The sequence below is a fragment of the Macaca mulatta genome, chromosome 12 (assembly GCF_049350105.2).
Source record: "Macaca mulatta isolate MMU2019108-1 chromosome 12, T2T-MMU8v2.0, whole genome shotgun sequence".
NCBI classification, from domain to species: Eukaryota; Metazoa; Chordata; class Mammalia; order Primates; family Cercopithecidae; genus Macaca; species Macaca mulatta.
In genome coordinates, this window is record NC_133417.1 from 107,348,204 (window position 1) to 107,371,098 (window position 22,895).

At 44.1% G+C, this 22,895-nt stretch overlaps 1 protein-coding gene and 1 pseudogene across 1 annotated transcript in view; one reads left to right on the plus strand and one right to left on the minus strand.

Moving 5' to 3' along the window:
* Window positions 1-22,895, plus strand: part of KIAA2012 — a 138,618-nt gene that overhangs the window by 115,015 nt on the left and 708 nt on the right. Inside the window, exons 16-23 of the mRNA XM_015110675.3 lie at window positions 4,115-4,205; window positions 6,304-6,469; window positions 7,531-7,645; window positions 9,543-9,862; window positions 13,501-13,703; window positions 14,393-14,565; window positions 15,626-15,842; window positions 21,248-21,406. Coding sequence (XP_014966161.3) covers window positions 4,115-4,205; window positions 6,304-6,469; window positions 7,531-7,645; window positions 9,543-9,862; window positions 13,501-13,703; window positions 14,393-14,565; window positions 15,626-15,842; window positions 21,248-21,386 — 1,424 coding nt within the window. The 3' untranslated portion in view covers window positions 21,387-21,406. The remainder of the gene's footprint in view (window positions 1-4,114; window positions 4,206-6,303; window positions 6,470-7,530; window positions 7,646-9,542; window positions 9,863-13,500; window positions 13,704-14,392; window positions 14,566-15,625; window positions 15,843-21,247; window positions 21,407-22,895) is intronic.
* LOC703528 (DAZ-associated protein 2 pseudogene) lies at window positions 20,069-20,881 on the minus strand (annotated as a pseudogene).

Consider the following 22,895-nt stretch of genomic DNA (forward strand, 5'->3'; position numbering starts at 1 on the left):
GGCCAACATAGCAAAACCCAGTCTCTACTAAAACTACAAAAAATTAGCTGGGCATAGTGGTGCATGTGTGTAATCCCAGCTGCTCAGGAGGCTGAGGGATGAGAATTGCTTGAACCCAGGAGGTGTGAGCCAAGATCACACCCCTGCACTCCAGCCTGGGCGACAGAGCAAGACTGTCTCAGAAACAAAACAAAATAAAAATTCCTTTCAAGGATATTCTATGCAAAGTTCTTTATGGTTATAAAAAATAGAAGCAATATGAATATTTTAAATTACATGTTTGGTTAAGTCATTTAAGGTATATTCATACGATAACATACTGTGCTGCTATTAAAAAAAATTTTTAATAATCTTTCAGCTTATTATATTATTATATTATTATATTAAAAATCTGTCTTTCAGGCTGGAGTGCAGTGGTGCCATCACAGCTCACGGCAGCTTCAACCTCCCAAGCTCAAGTGATCCTCCCATCTCAGCCTCCTGAGTAGCTGGGATGACAGACTTATGCCACCACACCCAGCTAATTTTTCTATTTTTCGTAGAGACAGGGTCTCACCATGTTGCCCAGGCTGGTCTCAAACTCCTGTGCTCAACCGATCTGCCTGCCTCAGCCTCCCAAAGTTCTGGGATTATAGACATAAGCCACCACATCTAGCCTAAAATCATTTTTAAGAACATTTAGGCCAGGTGTGGCAGCATATGCCTGTCATCTCAACACTTTGGGAAGTTGAAGCAGGAGAATTGCTTGAGGCCAAGAGTTTGAGACCTGCCTGAGCAACATGACAAGACCCTATCTCTACAAAAAGAAAAATTTTTAAACATTAGCTGGGTGTGGTGGTGTACACCTGCAGCCTCAGCTATTCAGGAGACTGAGGTTGGAGGGCCCTTGAGCCCAGGAGTTCAAAGTTACAGTGAGCTGTGATTATGCTACTGCACTCCATCCTGAGCGACAGAGCGAGACCCTGTCTCTAAGAATAAAAAAAAAAAATTTTAAGAATAATTATATGGGAAAATTATAATATAAAGTAGATTAAAATTGAATATACACAAATCAATTATATGGAAATATGATATTCACTATATATACATGAAAGTAAATACACCAAAATATTTGCAGTAGTTGTATATGGGTAGAGTGAGAGAGCATGGTGAGATTTTTTTTGTTCTTGTTGGTTTTTACCGTGTGCTGGCACTAGTTTAGCCACTTTCCTTGTGTTAACATATCTCTTGCTACTTTTTTAAAGCAGCTTTATCAAGGGATAATTGACATACAATAAATTAGACCTTTTCAAACTGTACAATTCCCATGAAACCATCACCACAATCAAAATACAATATTCATCACTCCCAAAAGTTTCCTCATACCTCCCCTATTCCAGCCTCCTTCATCCCCAGACAACCACTGATGTGCTTTCTGTCACTATAGATTAGTTTGCATTTTCTAGAATTTTATATAAATGGAATCATGCCATATGTACTTTTTTTCTTTTTTTTTTTTTTTTTTTTTTTTGAGATGGAGTTTTGCCCTTGTTGCCCAGGCTGGAGTGCAATGGGGATATCTCAGCTCACTACAACCTCCACCTCCCGGGTTCAAGCCATTCTGCCTCAGCCTCCCGAGTAGTTGGGATTATAGGCATGCGCCACCACACCCAGCTAATTTTGTATTTTTACTAGCGATGGGGTTTCTCCATGTTGGTCAGGCTGGTCTCAAACTCCCAACCTCAGATGATCCGCTTGCGTCAGCCTCCCAAAAGTGCTGGGATTACAGGCATGAGCCACCGCACCCAGTCAGCCGTATGTACTTTTTCGTATGATTTATTTCACTCAACATAATTATTTTGAGATTCATCCATGTTGCCAAGTATATCAATAGTTCATTGCCTTTTACTGCTGAGTTGTATTGTATTGTATATATACACACCAGTTTATCTGTTTGTCTTTTGATGGACATTTGAGCTGTTTCAGTTTTGACCATTACAAATAAAACTGTTATGAACCTCTGTGTACAAGTCTTTGTATGGATTTATGCTTTCATTTCTTTCATTTCTCTTGGGTAATACCTAGGGGTAGAACAGTTGGATGGTATGGCAGGTATATATTTAACTTTTTAAAAAACTGCCAAATTATTTTCCTTAGTGGTTGTACGATTTTACATTCTAAACAGCAGTAGATGAGAGTTCCAGTTCCTGCACATCCTTGTCAAATCTCAGTACAGTCAGTCTTTAATTGTAGTCATTCTAATAGTTATGAGTTGACTGTGGGAGTTTTGTTTCTTCTTTATGATTTTTTGTATGTGTGTTTTCCAAATTTTCTGCAATAAAATGTATCTTCCATAATCAAAAAATTATTTAAAGTAACTAAAATAAGATGTAGACTAGTCCAATATGAAGTCTTAGTCTGGAGACTCTTCATTCTAAAAGAGTAACCCAACATGGTCTTCAGAGCACCCAGCAAAGACCACTAGCTGTATGGCCTGTGTAACCCTGCCTCATATCCTCATAAGATAACATTTGTTTTTTGGCCAGGCATGGAGCCTCATGCCTGTAATCCCAGCACTTTTGGAGGCTGAGGCGGGCGGATCACTTGAGCCCAGAAGTTTGAGACCAGCCTAGGCAATGTAGTGAGACCCTGTCTATACGAAAAATAGGAAAAATTAGCCGAGCATAGTGTTGCACACCTGTGGTAGTGGCCACTTGCAAGACTGAGGTGGGGAGAATTGGCTGAGCTCAAGAAGCTGAGGTTGCAGTGAACTGGTATTGTGCCACTGCACTCCAGCCGGGGCAACAGAGCGAGACTCTGTCTCGAAAAAAAAAATGTTTTTTGCAGAGAGAGAGAGATATATATATATAAAACTATATATATATAGATATATATATATTTTTTTTTTGAGACAGAGTCTCACACTGTCACCCAGGCTGGAGTGCAGTGGTGCTATCTGGGCTCACTGCAACCTCCACCTTCCAGGTTCAAGCTATTATTCTGCCTCAGCCTCCTGAGTAGCAAGGATTATAGGCATGCACCACCACACCCAGCTAATTTTGCATTTTTGGTAGAGATGGGGTTTCACCATGTTAACGAGGCTGGTCTCCAACTCCCAACCCCAGGTGATCTGCCCGCCTTGGCCTCCGAAAGTGCTGAGATTACAGGTGTGAGCCTAACATTTGTTTTTTAAAATCAACTTGCTTTTCAATGTTACAACCTTTAGGAAAAAATGTACCAACACACCTAAACTTCCCAATGTTATCTATTATTTCCTTTTTCTGTTTTCCAGTTCGTATCCATCCAGATTTTATAGAGTTCTAACACACTATTCTGTAGTTTATAATGAAATTTTACTTGTCATATCGTATTTTCCATATTGCTTATTTGTCTTTTTAACCATAATTTTAAATGTCAAGTTAATGTATCATATATTACTTCCCCCTTCTCCCTTGTTGAGCTGTTTCTAATTTTTCATTATTAATAGTAATGTTGGCCGGGTGCAGTGGCTCACACCTGTAATCCCAGCACTTTGGGAGGCCAAGGTGGGTGGATCATGAGGTCAGGAGTTCAAGACCAGCCTGGCCAATATGGTGAAACCCCATCTATACTAAAAATATAAAAATTAGCCGGGTGTGGTGGCACACACCTGTAGTTCCAGCTACTCAGGAGGCTGAGGTAGGAGAATCACTTGAACCCAGGAGGCAGAGGTTGCAGCGAGCCGAGATCACGCCACTGCACTCCAGCCTGGGTGACAGATCGAGACTCCGTCTCAAAAGAAAAGTAATTTAATAAGAAGTAAGTTGATACAAAAGCTTGTTTCTTCTTTTGAATTTTTCCTTATGATAAACACCCAGGAGTGAGACTCCTGATCAAAGGCTAGAACATTTTTCTGATTGCCAATACATACTGTCATATCACTTTCCCAAAGGATATTTTAATACTAATTTTAATGTTACTTGCCATGTGTCAGCCCTGGTTTCTGAAGTATTTGCTAATTTTCTAGGTATAGCCTACGTCGTTGTTCTAGTTTACGTGCCTTTGGCTACTCACCAGGTAGACGTTTTTCCATGTCTGATCTCCTGCTAGGATAGCTGCCTGTTGTCCTTTATTGATTGATACTCTGTTTTCACAGATTCAGAGCCAAAGAGTATGACCCTTGACTCTCTCAGGGCTTCCCAAACTGAGCACATCCGGACCCCAGAGGCAGATATTGTGCAAAAGGTGTAAGTATTCAAAGTTGTAATAACATGGGCTTCTCTGCTTTTATTTTGTTTGTATTTTTAATTGATTTAGTTTGGTTTTTTCAGACAGGCATGGGAGTTCTCAGCTGACAGTGTGCTCCGACAGCCAAAATTAAACGGTTGTCTAAGAAACAAAGATTCTTGGGGATGATTATATTGTGATGTGTTTCCTACCTAAACCTTATTATTTGGCTGGTTGGGTAAAGAGTGAAGTTAACTCTAACCATGTGGGAACAGCTCTTTCCATTTGTCCAATCTGAGATCTACAGAGATGCCTAGAAAGCTGAAATCTATTACTTCAACCTGGGTTTCTCCCCTCAGCATTCAATCAGCTCTGAGTAAAATAAATAATGCTAATAATCTTAACACCAATATTAATAATAATTGCTAGCCTGTATTGAGTGCTTCCTGTGTACTGTACTAATGTGCTTACTGCAAGCCTGGCCTGTCAGGCATAGTGTTTTCACTTAAGTACCTTCGGTAGTGGCAGCTGGTGTGGCCTCTCTGCTTCCATCTGGAACTGCAGCCTATTGTGACCTCCCGAAAACCTCGATGACTTAAGAACCCGCCATCACCTGCCCAGGAATGTAAGGATTCCCTCCTGGGTCAAAAAGTTTTTGTGTTCCCCAGGAATAAAGGGGGAAAGGCACTTGGATGAATAAGACAGCCACCAGAGGAACTCCATTTTTAGAATTTTATACCTGATCTTTCCTCACAATGTATTTTAAATGCTTATGACAACCAGCCCCACCAAAAAACACACAAAAAAATTTTAAATCAGAAGAAAAAAACACAAACATTTCACAGAAGTCATTATAGCCTTTGTGACTTAATTTAAGGCTTGACAGAAGGATTCCTGACATAGAGATTTCTGGGGAAAAAAAAAAAGCAAAACAATCAGGTTTGTGGTTCTCATTTGCAGCATAGCTATTCCTCAGGGAAATTAAAGGTTTTCCAAGCACTAAATTCTAAAGGAGACTTCTCCTATAGGCTTTTATAGAGTGACATTGAATGATTTAAAGTCTCATATATTTACAGGAAATTCCATTCACCTCCTTCAACAAATATTTCTCAAGTTTCTACAGTAAGGCCGTGTACTAGCAGAGCACAGTAAAGAGAATACTCATTTAGCTAAAAAAATAAAATAAAATGCCCAGAACCAGGCCTGGCACACAGCAGGCACACAGTAGCTGATATTGCTGCTGTCACTGCAATCCATGTGGCTGCTTTTCAGTGTCCTTTTTACCCAGAGGGCATAAGCCAGTTATCATCACGGCAAACAGCGAATGACAGCAGTTCTACAATGGATAAAACCAACACAGCACATGACCTTTTAGTGGCTGAATTTGATCAAGGATAGAATTCAGAGGGCATGTAGCCAGGCATGGTGGCTCGTGCCTGTAATCCCAGCACTTTGGGAGGCTAAGGCTGGTGGATCATCTAAGGTCAGGAGTTTGAGACCAGCCTGACCAACATGGTGAAACCCTGTCTCTACTAAAAATACAAAAATTAGCCGGACGTGGTGGCAGGTGCCTGTAATCCCAGCTATTCAGGAGGCTGAGGCAGGAGAATCGCTAGAACCAGGGAGGTGGAGGTTGCAGTGAGCCCAGATTGTGCCGTTGCACTCCAGCCTGGGGGACAGAGCAAGACTCCATCTCAAAAAAAAAAAAAAAAAAAGAATTCAGAGGGCATAAAGGAATGAATGGATAGTTACATGTTCCTAACACAATCTTTCTTAAAGGTCACTTTCTTTTTCCAGCTAATCCTTTGATAGAAGAAATTTCAGTTAAATAATTATATGCCATTCAATTAAAAGCATAAATATGCAACCCCAAAGAGCAAACTATTTCTCCCACTGTCTAAGTTTTAGGGTTTATCCTGAGGAAACCCCAAAAGTGAAGACCAATCTTTCTAATCTTCCTTACCATGGGGTATGCAGAAGAAAAAGAGTTGACTAAGTATGTCAAATGTCAGGCACAGTGCCTGCAGAGAACACGTGCTCGATGTTGGTTCACTTGCCCTCTTTCTTTCCACCAGAGTTTTTCTTTAGTTTGGTCCTGTTGGTTTGCTCTTTTCAAAGGGGCAGAGATTATGATATACACCACCTACACAAAGGACTTCTGGGATACGGGCCTGAGTCACCCAAGAAGTTGAGCGCTGTGTATACATCTCTTCTTCCAAGAGAAAGAGAAGGGAAGGCTGAACCAAGACTATTTAGCCGGGAGACATCAGCCAGCATCAGTCATGTGAGTGTAAACCCCTAAAAGCTTGGTCTGAAAGCCCTACTTGGAGTTCATCAAGGATACCATGTACAGTTGTATAGATTGCTAACTATATGAGGGCACCTGATAAAGGGCACCTGATATGAGGGAGGCACTGAGGTCCAGCCTGGGGTCTGCTTACCAAGCCCTGCACAGCCACATTGGGCTGCATCCTCCTGAAGGATGGAACATCATTTCTAATTCCCTTTTTTTTTTTTTTTTCCTCCCGAGACACAGTCTCACTGTGTTGCCCAGGCTGGAGTGCAGTGGGGCGATCTCGGCTCACTGCAACCTCCACCTCCCAGGTCCAAGCAATTCTCCTGCCTCAGCCTCCCGAGTAACCGGGATTACAGGCATGTGACACCACTCCCAGCTAATTTTTGTATTTTTCCAGTACAGACGGGGTTTCACCATGTTGGCCAGGCTGGTCTCGAACTCCTGACCTCAAGTGATCCACCTGCCTCAGCCTCCCGAAGTGCTGGGATTACAGGCATAAGCCACTGTACCCGGCCCCATTTCTAATTCCTACAAAGGTACTGAGTGGGTAGTCTGCCATCCTCTCTTAGGAGGAACCACTGTGTTGTTCTAGCCCATGGGGAAAAGTGAAGACTGACATAGTTGTGGTCATCTGCCTGAGGTTTCCTGAAAGTTAGCAAATAATTCCGCAGTGAATAAAGCTGGCTTTGATTTAGAATAGTTAACCGTTAATCATGGCAACACCAATCTACCAAAGGTGAAAACTGTTTCACTTTGACTCAGCCCTGTAGATCATGATTTAGAAACTAAGAAAGGAAGCAGGCCCTAAGTGTTTTTTCTTCCTCTTTCCTCGTATGAAATTATACCCAGCAGTTTTACATCAAAGGCTGAACCTTTGAGTCTCCCCATCGGCTCTGCATTCTCTAAGATTCACTCTTCTACTTCACCTGGAACCCACACAAATTCCATTCTAAGCCAGTCTGTCACCTTGTTCGACATAATCTTCTTTGATGGATTTTTTTCATTTCCTATACATGTCATAGTCCCCTTCCTTGATTTTTCACCTTTAGGAGAGGGATTTGATTGACAAGTCCAAGAGAAAGAAAAGACCCAAGAAAGACAAAACCAAAGGACCCAAAAGGGAGAGAGAAGGAAAGGTCTACGGGGAAGCAGAGGCTGCCATTGGTAAGAGAGTGTGCCTGCAAGTAACAACCTGGCGAAGACTTCTGTTAGGGGTCTGGAGGTAGTATGGATAATTAGCATGGATCCTACCGGACAAACTCTCTGTTTTGAGTCTCCTTGACTACTACAGCTAAGATGGTATTGCAGCCTTACGTCATGTCAGTATCTTAATAGACAGAGATACAGGAAAGCGGGGAGCCTAGAGGCCTGTGATCACCAAGAAAGGAAATTATAATAATAACAATTTACTGAATACCTACTCTATTAGGACTCTGTATATGTGATCTCGTTAAATCCTCACAACATCTCCATGAAGGAAGTGTTATTATTATATTCATGTAGCAACTGAGGCTGAGCAAGGTTGGGTGACTTACATAATATCAAGCAGATCAGACAGTAAAGTGGTAGACCCAGGGTTTGTCCTTTCCTATTTGACTCCCAACAGATTCTATTGCCACTACCTCCAAAAAATAATAACTATATCACATAATCGGAGTATTGGGTAGTGAGAGCATTTGGGAAGGGGAAGGACGCCACAAGTGTTGAATGATCTTCCAAGCTACAGTTTCTGTCTTGGTTCCCTAGGTTGAGCCTAACCAGGAACTCGGATTTTGTTGCTTCTGAAGACTTTCTTTAGCCTAAAACTTACACCCATCCTTTACTGCCCACATGATTCAGAAGACCTTCCAAACAAATCCAGTGCTGCCAGAAAGGACAGCAATGGATATGCTCCTGAGCGAAACCTATTTTTGAGATTTGCTTGTTCATCTCTTGCTGAGTTTACATTTTTGTAGCCCATGACTTGGGTAGCATTAGCGGAATTAGGAAAAGGAAATACTTGTGGTGCCCCCACCAAAGGTGAAGCGAAGGAAGGGTCCTTAGAGTGCGGAAGGCTGAACTTTGCCAGGTTGCAAAGCTGCAACCTCAAGTCAGACTCTCAAGGCATGACTTTCCAGCTGTGTGTACAAGCCTCCCCTCTGGACGGTCCTGCCCCCTCCATAAGTCAGAGTGAAATAGAACTTTTTTTTTTTTTTGAGACAGAGTCTCACTCTGTCACCCAGGATGGAGTGCAGTAGCACAAACTCGGCTCACTGCAACCTCCGCCTGCCGGGTTCAAGCAATTCTTCTGCCTCAGCCTCCCGAGTAGCTGGGATTATAGGCACCCACCACCACGCCCAGCTAATTTTTGTATTTTTAGTAGAGATGGGGTTTCACCATATTGGCCAAACTGGTTTAAAACTCCTGACTTCGTTAATTGCCCACATCAGCCTCCCAAAGTCCTAGGATTACAGGTGTGAGCAACCACGCCAGCTGAAATAGAACTTATTTAATAGCAAGACGGTTGAATGTCAGTTGATCCAAAGAGGATAAGGTAGTTTCTCAAAGGGTGGTCTGTGAACTACTCTTCCCAAAACACTTGGGGTGTTTGTTACAATATGGATTCCCACTGAACCAGATTCTGGGGCTGGGGCCAGGAATCTGCACCCCAGGTGAAATCCACTGCATGCTAACTTTTAAAAGTTACTAAAAAGGGGCCAGGCACGGTGGCTCACACCTGTAATCCCATCACTTTGGGAGGCTGAGGTGGGCGGATTGCTTGAGCTCAGGGATTTGAGACTAGCCTGGGCAACATGGCAAAACCCTGTTCCTACAAAAAATACAAAAATTAGCCAGACATGGTGGTATGCCTGCAGTTCCAGCTACTCAGGAAGCCGAGGTGGGAGGATCACAAGCCCAGGCAGTCGAGGCTGCAGTAAGCCATGATCGTGCCACTGCACTCCAGCCTGAGCGACAGAGCAAGACCCTGTCTCAAAAAAAAGAAACAGTTACTAAAAAGGATGTCTAGTGATCACATTAAGTTAACTCAGCTATATCTCTATCCCCAATTGTTCTCCCCCAGGAAAGTCAAAGGACTCAAAGGCTAAAAAAAAATTAGAAAAAAAAACAAGACCCCAAAGGAAAAGGACACAGAAGGAAAGAAATCTGGAGACAGCGGCAGAGCTGAGTGGGCCTGATGTCAACTCTGACGAAACAGAAGACACCTCAAATAGAGGTTCCTTTGCTTCAGACTCCTTTGTAGAGGACCTTTGGCTTTCTCCCAAATATGATGCCCAGGAGACTCAAGTTTCTCTAGATGGAAGATCATCACCCTCCCAGATTGCAACTGTCACTGGCAACATGGAATCTAAAGAAGAGAGAAGCTGTGAGGACCCTTCCAAGGTAGGGTCTGATGTCCTCAGCTTGACAGAGGAAGTTCTGTTCTCACTTGGCACGACTGCAGAGGTGGGAAAAGCTGCCCCTAATTATATTGCACTTACTAAAACAGCTCCACTACCTAATGGTCTTATTGTTCTACTTTGGTACGTTCTGACCCCAGTAAGAAGCCAGACCTAATCAAAGATGCAGGGGTAGCAAAGCCCCTCTGAGGTGATGATGCATTCTGTGAGGCCTGCACATTGCCAGGGCAAGTGTCCACCCTGTAAAGAATAGGAAATGAGCACAGCACCCATCTCTGAGAGGTACAGGACTCATGGTTACAGGGAAACATGGATACTGGCTGTCAGAGCCGAGCATATTTCCTTGACTTAGGCTAGGGCTCATCTATTACTTGCCTCCCAAAGGCTGTGGAAATTCCTGCTTTCCTAATCTGCGTTTCTGCAGGATACAGCTGGAACAGAGAGAAGCAGCTTGTACACATATAGTACACCTTTGTACACAGCTTACAATAGGTGTGTAGTACACCTATCGTACACAGCTTGTACACCTGCTTTTACAAGGTGCTTTCGAGCCAGGCGTGGTAGCTCACACCTGTAATTCCAGCACTTTGGGAAGCCAAGGAGGGTGGATCACGAGGTTAGGAGTTCAAGACCAGCCTGGCCAACATAGTGAAACCCCATCTCTACTAAAAATACAAAAGTTAGCCAGGCTTGGTGTTGCGCACCTGTAATTCCAGCTACTTGGGAGGCAGGAGAATCACTTGAACCCAGGAGGCAGAGGTTGCAGTGAGCCAAGATCACGCCACTGCACTCCAACCTGAGTGACAGAGAGAGACTCCGTCTCAAAAAAAACACAAGATGTAAGAGTCACTTGGTTCCAGGGTCCTTGATTCTAATGTGAAGGTCTGAAGAGAAAAACTGAGTGTAAGGAAAAATTACTCTTGAAAATTGCTGCAATTAGGCCGGGTGCAGTGGCGCATGCCTGTAATCCCAGCACTTTGGGAGGCCAAGGCAGGAGCATTCCTTGCGATCAGGAGTTTGAGGCTGCAGTGAGCTATGATTATGCCACTCCACTACACTCCAGCCTGAGCAACAGAACAAGACTCAATCTCTAATCAAAAAAAAAGAAAAGAAAAGAAAAAAGAAAATCCCTGCAATTAACTAAAAAAGAATGCCATATAGATATGTCATCTGTCAGTAAGACCAAAACAGCCCATTTTTCCTCTGCTGTTGGAATAAGTTACTATTTCTTCCACTGAGACTAAGGTACTGAACTTCATTTTGACATCTTACACAAAAAAATTACAAAGTAGCTTTAAATACTACAAATACACACACAACTAAGCCACTACAGTTAAACTCACACATGTTACATTAACCTTTACAACCACCCTTGTGAGCCAGGTGTGATTAGCCCCATTTTACAGATCCAGAAATAGAAACTGGAAAGAGTTAAATGCAGGTTGCCAGAAACTGCACAACCATCGAGTGGTATAGCCAAGACTTAAGGTTAGGTCCTGTGACTCCAAGTTCAGGACTCTTGTCACCATTTTAAATTATTATCTATTTACTTTTTTTTTTTTTTTTTTTTTTTGAGACGGAGTCTCACTCTGTCACCCAGGCTGGAGTGCAGTGGCCGGATCTCAGCTCACTGCAAGCTCCGCCTCCCGGGTTCCCGCCATTCTCCTGCCTCAGCCTCCCGAGTAGCTGGGACCACAGGCGCCTGCCACGTCGCCCGGCTAAGTTTTTGTATTTTTTTTTAGTAGAGACGGGGTTTCACCGTGTTAGCCAGGATGGTCTCGATCTCCTGACCTCGTGATCCGCCCGTCTCGGCTTCCCAAAGTGCTGGGATTACAGGCGTAAGCCACCGCGCCCGGCCTCTATTTACTTATTTTATGGCTCATGGACTTCCAAAAAGGATTCCAGGAAGATTTTCCTTTATAGTTCTCAGTCCCTCCCAGCTGCCTCGATCACACAATTCTGCTCTGCACAACAGATGAAAATTTTAACCTATGGGCAAAACTTTTCTGAACCTGCGAGATCATCAGCATTTCTTAGATTTATTGTCAATCCATAGCACTATGCTGCCTCTGCAAAGGCTAAAAAGCAAGGAGGTTTTTCTCTGAATTGGATACACAGAGTTCCTGGAAGGCTCGCCTCTCAAGGTTCCCTTCATAGGCATATTTCTGAGAAAGAGGCACTAGGGAGAAAAAGAAAGCTATGACAACCTTCATATAAACTGAAAGAACAACATTCCATTGGAAAGGTGAGTTTCTATGGGATTAAATGTGAGTCTGACCCATTTAAACCTAAAATTTTCCCCTGGTAAAATAGCTTCTTTTTTTTTTTTTTTTTTTTTTTTCAGAGGGAGTTTCACTCTTGTTGCCCAGGCTGGAGTGCAATGGCGCAATCTCGGCTCACTGCAACCTCTACCTCCCGGGTTCAAGCAATTCTCCTGCCTCAGCCTCCCGAGTAGCTGGCATTACAGCCATGCGCCACCACACCTGGCTAATTTTGTATTTTTAGTAAAGATAGGGTTTCTCCATGTTGGTCAGGCTGGTCTCGAACTCCCTACCTCAGGTGATCTGCCCACCTCAGCCTCCCAAAGTGTTGGGATTACAGGTGTGAGCCAATGCCAGTAAAATGACTTCTATCTAGAACCTGTGGTTCCTAGCTCTAGCTTCATGTTAGAATCACTCAAGAAACTTTTTAACAACTGAGGCCTTCCACCTAGAGATTCTCATTGGTCTGGGTAGAGTCTTGGCCTCAAGTAGTTTTGTTTTCGTATATATATATATATATATAAATTTTTTTTTTGACAGAGTCTTGCTGTGTCGCCCAGGTTGCAGTGCAGTGGTGAGATCTCAACTCACTGCAACCTCCGTCTCCTGGGTTCAAGCAATTTTCCTGCCTCAGCCTCCCGAGTAGCTGGGATTACAGGCCTGCACCACCATGCCCGGCTAATTTTTGTATTTTTAGTAGAGATGGGGTTTCACCTGTTGGCCACGCTGGCCTGGAACTCCTGACCTCAGGTGATCCGCCCACCTCGGCCTCCCAAAGTGTTGGGATTACAGGCATGAGCCACCATGCCCGGCCCCTTGTTTTTATATTTTTGAGACAGAGTCTTGCTTTGCCACCCAGGAGTGCAGTGGCATGATCATAGGTCACTTGTTACCTTGAACCTCTGGGCCCAAGCAATCCTCCCACCTCAGCCTCCCGAAATGCTGGGGTTACAGGCGTGAACTGCTGCACCCAGCCACAAGTAATTTTTGAAAGCTCCTTGGGTGATTCTAAAGTGCAGCCAGGGATGAGAACTCTAGAACCTACCATGTACTGGACATTATGTTGGCACTTTCATCACATCAGCTAATCCTGGCAATAGACCATGAGGAAGACAATATTGGGAAGTTTAAGTTGTGATCCCTAAATCCCAAAGCAAGTAAGAGAGAGCGTTGAATCCAGGTCAGTCGGACCCGAAAGTCCAAGCTGGTGGTGGCTAAGTCTATGCAGCTGTGGGTAGAGTGTGGAGTCTGTTTTGTGATTCCATCTTTGATTAGAGACAACACTATCTTGGGTGGAGAAGGGCTCACTGCTGAGACAGACCCATCTGTTTATTGCACTGAGAATACTCTGGTTTCTTAGGCCCTCCTCACTAAGAGGGAGCAGGAGAAGGCTTCCTGGGACAGGCTTCGAGCAGAAAAAGCCGAGATGAGGTGGCTGGAGGTGGAGAAGAAGAGAAGGGAGCAGGAAGAGCAAAGGCAGCTCCAGCAGGAACAGCTGGAGAGAGCAAAAAAGATGGAGGAGGAGCTGGAGCTGGAGCAGCAGAGACGTGCAGAAGAGATCCGGTAGGTCGGGCAAGCCAAAAAGACTACAGCCATGTTAGAAAGCAGAAGAAAAAGGCAGCGGTTGACCTCCCCTAGGGGCAATGTTTGGTTCTGACACTCATGCCCTGAAGTTAAAACAGCATATGTCATTTTTCTCTATCCTCAGTTTTCCTAGGAACAACACTGACCAGAGATAAGCTGCAGCGTCTCAACCATGTGCACTGATTGATACACTCTGCTGAATATCACTCTCTGTCAAGTTTACAACTCCATGTGAGGGTTACTCACATTGATGACCCTGAGATCTTCTTGAGAAGGCTCTGAGATTCAGTCCAGCAAACATTTGTCAAGCCCCTGTACTTTGTTGTCTGCAATGTGCTAGGCCCTTTCACAGGCCTCAACTGCAATTTAATCTTCACAACCCTGTGAGGCAGGAGTTTCAAAATCATAAGCATGAAAAATGAACTTAAGACCCCTGCCCCAGAGCACAGAGCTGTGCACTGAAACTTCTAGGCTTCTGGTTTCAAGCTCCCTGGGCTCTTTGCTCTTCAATCCTGGCCTCCCTTGGAAAACTGAGTCTCCTGGGAATAGGGTGCTCCCTGTGGCGTGTGGGCTGCAGAGTCTCCCCCATGGGCACTGTCTGTTGGCTTATCTCACAAGGATGCCTCAGTGTTTTCTGCCATTTCCCTGACCATCTTGTGTTTTTTCAGCTTGAGGAAACAGAGACTCCAAGAAGAACAGCAGCGGCAGGAGGAGGAGGAGAGAAAGCAGCAGCTCCGGTTGAAAGCAGCCCAGGAGAGAGCCCGGCAACAGCAAGAGGAGTTTCGGAGGAAACTGCGAGAACTACAGAGAAAAAAGCAGCAGGAGGAAGCCGAGAGGGCCGGTGAGGGGGTTCTTGAGCTCTTTGGCTCTCTCTTCTATTTGGGGCAGAAACATTTTTATCCAACTGTGAGTGTTCATTTATTCCTATCCTAGGCGTTAGTGTGTTAAGCACTCTAAATAATATATAAACTATTTTTTTCAAAGTGATTATGTATGACTATAGTGTGTTAATATAGATCTAAATAAGAAAGTAATGACTTGCTTGTGGAAATGACTCCAGAGTCCTGCTCTCAATCCAACAATCTCCTGAACTGGGATCCTGCCCTTCCCTTTGCCCTTTTGGCATTGCTCAGGAGCTACCTAAATTGGAGACACAGTCCTACTCCTTGCCTCTTCCTGAGCAGACGGAAACAGCCACAAACATCTGGATAGCTTCAGGGCAGACTTTCAGGTGCTGATATGTGGAATCTCACCAGCCTCTTTTTAAAAATCATTTGTTTATTTGTTTGAGTTAGAGCCTTGCACTGTCGCCTGGGCTGGAGTGCAATGGCGTGATCTCAGCAACCTCTGCCTCCCAGGTTCAAGCAATTCTCCTGCCTCAGCCTCCCGAGTAACTGGGATTACAGGCACCCGCCACCATGCACAGATAATTTTTTGTATTTTTAGTAGAGCTGGAGTTTCACTAATGTTGGCCAGGCTGGTCTCGAACTCCCGACCTCATGATCTGCCCGCCTCGGCCTCCCAAAGTGCTGGGATTACAGGCTTGAGCCACTGCACCCGGCTAGGAAGCACCAAGTTTCTCTAGAAACTGATCTGACACTCTTCTCTAACCCAGCTTCATACCACCACATAAACACACCGGGCTCTGGAAAAATTCTTCTCCAAGGCTTTGTATTAACTGCATAGTGTACTACACGTAGTAGGTGCTTAATAAAGGACTCTCAAATTAGTAAATTAATGCCTAAGGTACTCCCCAGAGAGGATGTGGCAGCCTGCTAGCAGGTAAACTGCAAAATTTCTCACGGGGAGTCCTTCAGAATCACAGATTTGAGAATTGGATCAGAAAATTGTTTTCCCCAAAACTGATCCCTGCTGAGCCCACCCCCTTTTCTATTCTGCAGAGGCAGAGAAGCAAAGGCAAAAGGAATTGGAAATGCAGTTAGCAGAAGAACAAAAACGCCTGATGGAAATGGCTGAAGAGGAACGACTGGAGTACCAGTGGCGAAAACAGGAAGAAGAGAAGGCTCAGCTGGAGGCAGAGGAGAGGAGGCAAAAGGAAGAGGAAGCAGCAAGACTGGCTCTGGAAGAAGCCATGAAACAAGCCCAGGAACAAGCCAGGTACTGGACATTTGGGCAACAGTTGCCATAGGGGGATGGTCCAAGGGCTTCACTGTCCAGTGCTTAGGGCCAGCCTTGCACTGCCTTTAGACAAGAAAAGTCCCCCGACCCCAAGCATGGTTTGGAAGACTGAAAGGCATAGAGGGATTATTTTGCTGCAAATATCAAGGATTCCTCCATGGCTTAAAGAAGTTGTAATGAATCTACAAGGGAGTTTAGAGATATCTACCTCAATCCTCTAGTTTATAGATGAAAAAAGCAAGTCCCAAAGAGGGAAAGGATCTTGATCACAGACAAACGTGACTTAGGGACAATGCCAGGACCAGATCTAAGACCTCCCGATTTCAAACCCACTGCCTTCCTTGATATCTACTGAGTGCCTGTTATGTGCCAAACACTGTCCTAGACACTAGGAATTCTGGAGTAAGCAAGACAGAGAAGGTCTGTCTTCCCATCGCATTTACATTCCAGGGGTGAGAGTGAGGACAGACTCTAAACAAATATTTTTTAAAGCCAACAATAAATGCTATACAGAAAAAAATTTAAATATGTGATAGGACGCTGGGCACAGTGGCTCACACATGTTAATTCCAGCACTTTGGGAGACCAAGATGAGAGAATTGCTTGAGCTCAGGAGTTCAAGACCAGCCTAGGCAACTAAGTGAAACCTCCATCCCTACAAAAAAATCAAAAAATTAGCCGGGTGTGGTAGTGAATGCCTGTGGTCCCAGTTACATGGGAGGCTGAGGCAGGAGGATCGCTTGAGCCTGGGAGGTCAAGGCTGCAGTGAGCCAAGATCAAGTCACTGCACTCCAGCCTGGGTGACACACCAAGATTCTCTCTTTAAAAAAAAAAAAAAAAAAAAAAAAAGGCAGGGGGTGCCGGGTGCGGTGGCTCACGCCTGTAATCCTAGCACTTTGGGAGGCTGAGGCAGGTGGATCACCTGAGGTCAGGAGTTCGAGACCAGCCTGGTCAATGTAGTGAAACCTCATCTCTACTAAAAATACAAAAAGTAGCTGGGCATGGTGGCGGGCGCCTGTCATCCCAGCTACTCAGGAGGCTGAGGCAGGAGAATTGCTTGAAACTGGGAGGTAGAGGTTGCAGTGAGCCGAGATCGTGCCATTGCACTCTAGCCTGGGCAACAAGAGCAAGGCTCTGTCTCAAAAAAAAAAAAAAAAAAAAAAAAAAAAAAAGGATGTGATAGGATTGCAGGTGGCTTATTTTAATTGGTTAGCCAGGGCAAGACCTCTCAGAAGAGGTGTCATATATGGTGAAACTTGAATAACAAAGAGCCACCTAAACATCTGGGAGAAAAATATTCCAGCAAGTAAACAGTAAATACAAAGGTCTGAAAAAAGAAATGAGACTGGCATGTTGGAATAAAAGACAGTATGGATGGAATGAAGTGGATGAAGGGCAAAGAATACTTCCAGATGAAGTTAGGGATGTGGGCCAAGACCAGATCTAACATGAGGGCCTTGTTAGGAGAAAAAGCACAGAATCCAAGTCATCCAGGGCCAGGGGAATTTTCCCCCTTTATTCTCCTACAATAGTGATTATCATTGCATCTTTCTGATAATAAAAACTGAGGTATGGGTTTCAATTGACTCTTCAAAAAGCTAGGTCCTCTATAGTTGCTACATCATGAACTTCCCTTCCTTAATGAAAGCAACTAATAATCATCCCTCTTTAGAACCACCAAAGTTGAAGGGTAAAGAGGCACAACCCAGAAAACTGTGATTCCAAAGTTAACTGTAAATACTTTTCCCCTTGATATTTGTCCACAACTTAAGCTGAATCTAAGATGATAAATACTCTTTAGGGGACCAAAAAGAGAAGGCAGCCAGTGCAACTCAATTTCAAGGTTGTCTACTAACCATAAGTTCTTCCTTCTCTGGACTTTCCTCAGCTGTTAGGTGAATTACAAAATGGATCATTAGGAAAGCCATGACTCCATTTCAAAATTATGTATTCCATGTACCATAGAAGCAGAATTAGGTTCCTAAATATCGAGACCACAGGCAAACTATTGGGAGTTCCAACTTTTCACGAGAAGAAAACTGACAGTCATCGAAGGGAAAGCTGGGCAATTTATAAGGCTAGTCCAAGTAGCTGAAAGCAGAGAACCAAATAACTAAAAGAATGAGGGGAAGAGCCTCACTCTACCAAGACTCAGGAGAATTTGATACTAACTGGCTTTATTTCATCTTCACTGTGACATTGGCCCTGGTACTTCAACTTCTCTGGCCCATTTCCTTACCCCACCCCACTTTTTTTGAGACAGAGTCTCACTCTGTTGCCCAGGCTGGAGTACAGTGGCACAATCTCTACCTCCACCTCCCAGATTCAAGAGATTTGTGCCTCAGCCTCCCAAGTAACTGGGAGTACAGGCATGCGCCACCATACCGGCTAGTTTTTGTATTTTTTATTTATTTATTTTTTCAAATATTCAAAATAGTCTTTATTCTACATTTTTAGCATAAAATTCCACAAGTTAACTGCACCACAGTGTAGAGAGAGACATACAATGCTGAACTTCCAGAACAGTCAATGGTACAGTCAGACATCACATGTACAGAACTCACAATTTAGATGAACTGAAATTATAAGACAAAATAAAATCTAATTTCAGAAAACAAAAATCAAAACATTAAGGATCCCTGAAATATTCTTAAGCCTAATGAGATTTCACTGGACTCAAGTCATTTTGTAGTGAGGCATTCACAGTATGACCTTATTAACCCAGTCTAGGAATTTTGGGGAGCCAAATTAGTAGCTGCATCAGACACTCTGACAAAAAAATGGTAGCCAATTTTTGATCTGAAAACTCCTCTTAATTTGGCTCTGAACACATCAATCAGGCTTTTGAAATGCATCCTCCTCCTTGCCCCTCTTTTTTTTTTTTTTTTTTTTTTTTTTTTGAGACGGAGTCTCCCTCTGTCACCAGGCTGGAGTGCAGTGGCATGATCTCGGTTCACTGCAACCTCTGCCTCCCAGGTTCAAGCGATTCTCCTGCCTCAGCTTCCTGAGTAGCTGGAATTACAGGCACCTGCGACCACGCCCGGCTAATTTTTGTATTTTTAGTAGAGGTGGGGTTTCACCATGTTGGCCAGTATGGTCTTGATTTCTTGACCTCGTGATCCACCCACCTCAGCCTCCCAAAGCGCTGAGATTACAGGCGTGAACCACCGCGCCCAGCTGCCCCTCATATTTTAAACCATCTGTTGTTCACAGTACAGTTTGCACGATATCTTTGTTCAAACATAGCTGTTTTTCTGGCACCAAAACAAATTTGGGTTAGGTTCGTGTATGTAGAGACAACCTATGAGGAGGGTCCAAAAGGCACCCTCCACTTTTGCCTGAGGAAATACGAAAGCAGAAGTAATGGGATCTGTGCTTGGGGCACAGAGTGGGTTTCAGAGGATCCTTGTGAAAGACTAGTTAAAAGATGACAAGTGGGGAGAAGTGTGAGTAAAGAAGGAAATTACTCTGACTGACTTTCTGTCCTGCACCATTGATTCAATTGAGACTGGCAGGAGGAAATAGAAGACTAGGGTTGGAAATGGGATGGGTGCGGCAAGGGATGGAAAGGAAAAAGTAGACAACTAATGCGTTCCATTTATAACAAGTCATATAAATCAAAGACAATGGAGATTAAAGACCAATCAGAATAATTTCATAACTTTTTTTTTTTTTTTTTTTTGAGACGGAGTTTCGCTCTTGTTGCCCAGGCTGGAGTGCAATGGTGCGATCTCGGCTTACCGCAACCTCTGCCTCCCAGGTTCAAGCAATTCTCCTGCCTCAGCCTCCTGAGTAGCTGGGATTACAGGCATGCGCCACCATGCCTGGCTAATTTTGTATTTTTAGTAGAGACGGGTTTTCTCCATGTTGGTCAGGTTTGTCTCAAACTCCCAACCTCAGGTAATCCGCCTGCCTCAGCTTCCCAAAGTGCTGGAATTACAGGCGTGAGCCACTGCGCCTGGCCCTAATTTGGCAACTTTAATTCTTAGGAAGATCAAAGTTCCCTCCAAACCTAATTTGATGTTTTATTACTAACAGCAAAGACCAATATGGCACAGTATTACTCCAGAGAAGTTAAAGGAAGATCCTTAGGGCAGCTTCACCCACATTCATTTTATGAATGGATACCTCCCCTACCTCAAAATGCTTTAGGGAGGTACTGCTGCCATTACATGGTTCCTTATTAAATTTGGAAAGTGCTTGAAAGTTTGGGCATCAGAAAGACATTCCAACATGTGTCTAAACTGCAACTTCAGGTTAATATGACTACAGCAGTTACATTGTGAGAAGTGCTGAAGTTATGTGATGTCTTTCCCGGCACAAAGGTTGCCTTGGTTCCTCACCAGATGGTGTAGCCACCATCTGAATCACCCATGAAATTCCCCTTTCACTGAGTTACGAGGACGTTGGCTCCCTGCATGACTGCAAGCTGAGCAGCATTGGGAGGGCATCCAGGAGGTGGAGGAGGAATGTTGCCAGCAGTAGCCCCAGCTCCAAATCTGGCACCTGCATCATACCCTCCTTCCACCAGCACTGTGGAGTCAGGTGGATAGATGGGACCAAGTGGATAATAAGCCATGGGGATTGTGGAACCTAAAGACCCAACAGCCACAGACTGGGCCATGGGAAGATACAGAGAGGCTCCAGAAAATGCGGCCGATGTGGTGGGGACTGTGGCAGCCCCTGGGTACACAAAGCTTGGACGACAGAGCTCTGAGTAGGCAGGTGAAGCATCAGTATAGGGTGGAGCCTGAAAAAGATGCAAGGTCTGAGGGTATACTGGACTCCCAGGAGGCTGCACAGGATAGGTTGGCTGTGTCAGATATTGACCTTTGCTGTTCGTCGTGACTGCAGGTCCGGTTCGTCTCGGCATTGGGGACGGTTATCTTTTCCGTCCTCTTCCTGTTTGGAGCCACTTCGTGTCACGTGACAGTCCATCCATCTAGTGTCACCCAACGCCTGAGTGGCGCTGCCACCGCAGTTTTTGTATTTTTAGTAGAGACGGGGTTTCACCATGTTGCTCAGGCTAATCTCAAACACCTGGCCTATCTGCCCATCTCTACCTCCCAAAGTGCTGGGATTACATGCATGAGCCAGTGCACCTAGCCTGTTTCCTCATCTCTTAAATGAGGGAGTCCTTTCTAGCAGTATAAGAACTGTGAATTACGCCTTCCCTTTTACTTTTCCAATAGGAGGCTCACGGTACTCCAAACCTTGTGTGTAAATTTACTAAATGAAGGGTATGATCTTCCACTAAAATCCAAGATCAACAGCCCAAGTCTAACTGATAATTATTTGAATCTAAAGTTATCCTGCTGGCTTATGAGGACAATTTCTAGGGCGCTTAATCATTATTGGAATTGGGGGTGGGGTTGTCTCCTTAGGCAAAAAGCTGCCTTGAAGAAACATCTTCATTTCCATCAAGAACTCCGTAAGGAAGCCAGTGGTCTGCAGTGGACACATAACATTTCCAGACCATGGGTTTACTCTTATTTCCAGTTCCTACAAATACCCAGGCCTTAAGGCTAGAAGAAAACTAAAAAGTAAGTTGGGAGGTGGTGACAGAAAAGGAGAAATTTCCCTTTATAATAAAGTTCCAGGGGCCAGGCATGGTGGCTCATCCATGTAATCCCAGCACTTTGAGAGGCTGAGGCGGGAGGCTTGCTTGAGGCCAGGAGTTCGAGACCATCCTAGGCAACATAGTGGAAACCCCATCTTTATAAAAAATGTTTAAATTAGCCAGGCATGGTGGGGTGTGCCTATAATCCCAGCTGCTCAGGAGGCTGAAGCAGGAGGATCGCTTGAGCCTAGGAGTTCCAGGCTGCACCGAGCTATGATGGTGCCACTGTACTGAAGCCTGGGTGACAGCGTGGGACCCTGTCTCTTAAGAAAAAAAAAAAGTTCCCTTCTGAGCCCAGTTAGTTCCATTTCATCTGGTTAACCTCAACCCACACCTAAGATATTCTCTACTCTGGAACCTCCATTTCCATCACCCCTCCACAACTCACACACTTTGTTCAAACCAATTAAACTCTTCATTCACCTAAATCCTTTATGTTCTCCAGAACCACATAAATCCAGAAGCCTTGGTGCCTAAAACTGCCCATAATTTCAGCCTGAAACACTAACGTGGTCTTAGGATAGTCAAAGTATTTCATTTCAGTCAATGTATCTGAGAGAGTTGTAGATAAATGAAAATTTTGTAATGCAAATAATTTTGAGTTAGCTCAGAGAAACTAATTTATATATTCACATATATATATTAAGAATTTTATTATACCTCTCTATAAAACAAAACCACAATCATTTCACCCTAAGAATCTAAAACTTAATGTCTATTTAGAACAAGGTATATTTGCAATCACTTGATAAATGTCCATTTCAGCAAAATGAGCTGTTTTGTGAGGCCATTCTCACATCCTCAAAATATAGATTTTAGAGCTGCACTGCTGAGTAACACAGCACCATCTGCATTTAGCTATTTAAACTTGTTAAAACATTCTTCAATCACAACACCCCCATTTCAAGTGCTCAGGTCATGTGTGGTTACCAGCTACTGTACTGGAAAGCACAGATGTAGAATATTTCCATGACAGGAAGTTCTATTGGACAGCATTATTCTAGAGCTCTGAACATTAATAAATCTTGAGTTTTACCCTGTGCCCTGAAGAACTAACCACTCACAAAATTTCCCCAGTTGAAAAATTATATTGACTCTACCAGGATGTCTTTTTTTTTTTTTTAAAGACAGGGTCTCGCTCTGTCACCCAAGCTAGAGTGCAGTGGCACAATCACAGCTCACTGCAGCCTTGACCTCCTGGGCTCAAACGATCCTCCCACCTCAGCCTCCCAAGTAGCTGGGACTACAGGCACGCATCACCGCACTTGCCTAATTTGTGTATTTTTAGTACAGACAGGGTTTCGTCATGTTGCTCAGGCTGGTCTCAAACTCCTGGTCTCGAGTGATCTGCCTGCCTCAGCCTTCCAAAGTGCTGGGGTTACAGGCACAAGTCGCTGTGCCTGGCCCAGGAT